Below are 807 nucleotides of genomic sequence, written 5' to 3'. Positions count from 1 at the left end.
AATTAGTGATCAAAATTTTTTTCTTACCAGAGCTCCGGTGCTTGTTGCCCTAGCATTAATTGAAGGTGGAATGAAATACGAAGATGCAGTTCAATTCATAAGACAGTAAGTAATGCACCATTCTCTTTCATGCCTCCTTGTATTTTCCTAGTAAATATCTCACTTAAGTAAAATCCAAACCATGTATCAATTAACTGTCTGTGTCTTGTCTGCGTATATGTTATGTGCCTGTGGCCCTTCAAGTCCAGAAGAGGGCATTGAATACCATGGAAGTGAAGTTTTGGGTATTTGTGGGCCACCATGTGGGTATTGGGAACTTAAACCAGGTCCTCTAGTTCAAGCAGCAAGTACTCTTTAACTATCCCCCCAATTGTTATTTTTAAGAAAATTGTACTAAGGCCCAGGGGGAGACCTTACCTAACTTTTTTGTATTCATGCAGATAATTGTTGGATTTTTTTTTTCCTGCCTTTTGACTCAGTGTGCTTGTTAATCTACATTTTGCTGAGACACATAGCTGGGAGCAAGAAGGTTGTTTTGACCTAGTCTCAGAATCATTTATAGGATAAAAGTTAAATAAAACCAGTTGGCATATGATTTAGAAATCTCGGTGTTCTAGATGGGCCCTTTCTCCTTACTACCAGAAATAGCATCCTTCTTTGTCTTTTCCTTCCAGAAAGCGGCGTGGAGCTTTTAACAGCAAGCAACTTTTGTATCTGGAGAAGTACCGCCCAAAAATGCGGCTCCGCTTCAAGGATTCCAATGGTCATAGAAACAACTGTTGTATTCAATAAAACTGGGGTGCCTGA

At 39.5% G+C, this 807-nt stretch overlaps 1 protein-coding gene across 3 annotated transcripts in view; it reads left to right on the top strand.

The window, feature by feature from the left end:
- Ptp4a1 (protein tyrosine phosphatase 4A1) overlaps window positions 1-807 on the top strand; it is a 6,324-nt gene extending 5,517 nt beyond the window's left edge. For all 3 annotated transcript variants that reach the window (XM_031367077.1, XM_031367075.1, XM_031367078.1), the window contains exons 5-6: window positions 31-105; window positions 675-807. In XM_031367077.1, coding sequence (XP_031222937.1) covers window positions 31-105; window positions 675-792 — 193 coding nt within the window. In that variant the 3' untranslated portion in view covers window positions 793-807. The remainder of the gene's footprint in view (window positions 1-30; window positions 106-674) is intronic.

This window comes from Mastomys coucha, unplaced genomic scaffold (genome assembly GCF_008632895.1).
Source record: "Mastomys coucha isolate ucsf_1 unplaced genomic scaffold, UCSF_Mcou_1 pScaffold14, whole genome shotgun sequence".
Taxonomy (NCBI): Eukaryota; Metazoa; Chordata; class Mammalia; order Rodentia; family Muridae; genus Mastomys; species Mastomys coucha.
This window is presented reverse-complemented; position numbering and strand designations above follow the sequence as displayed.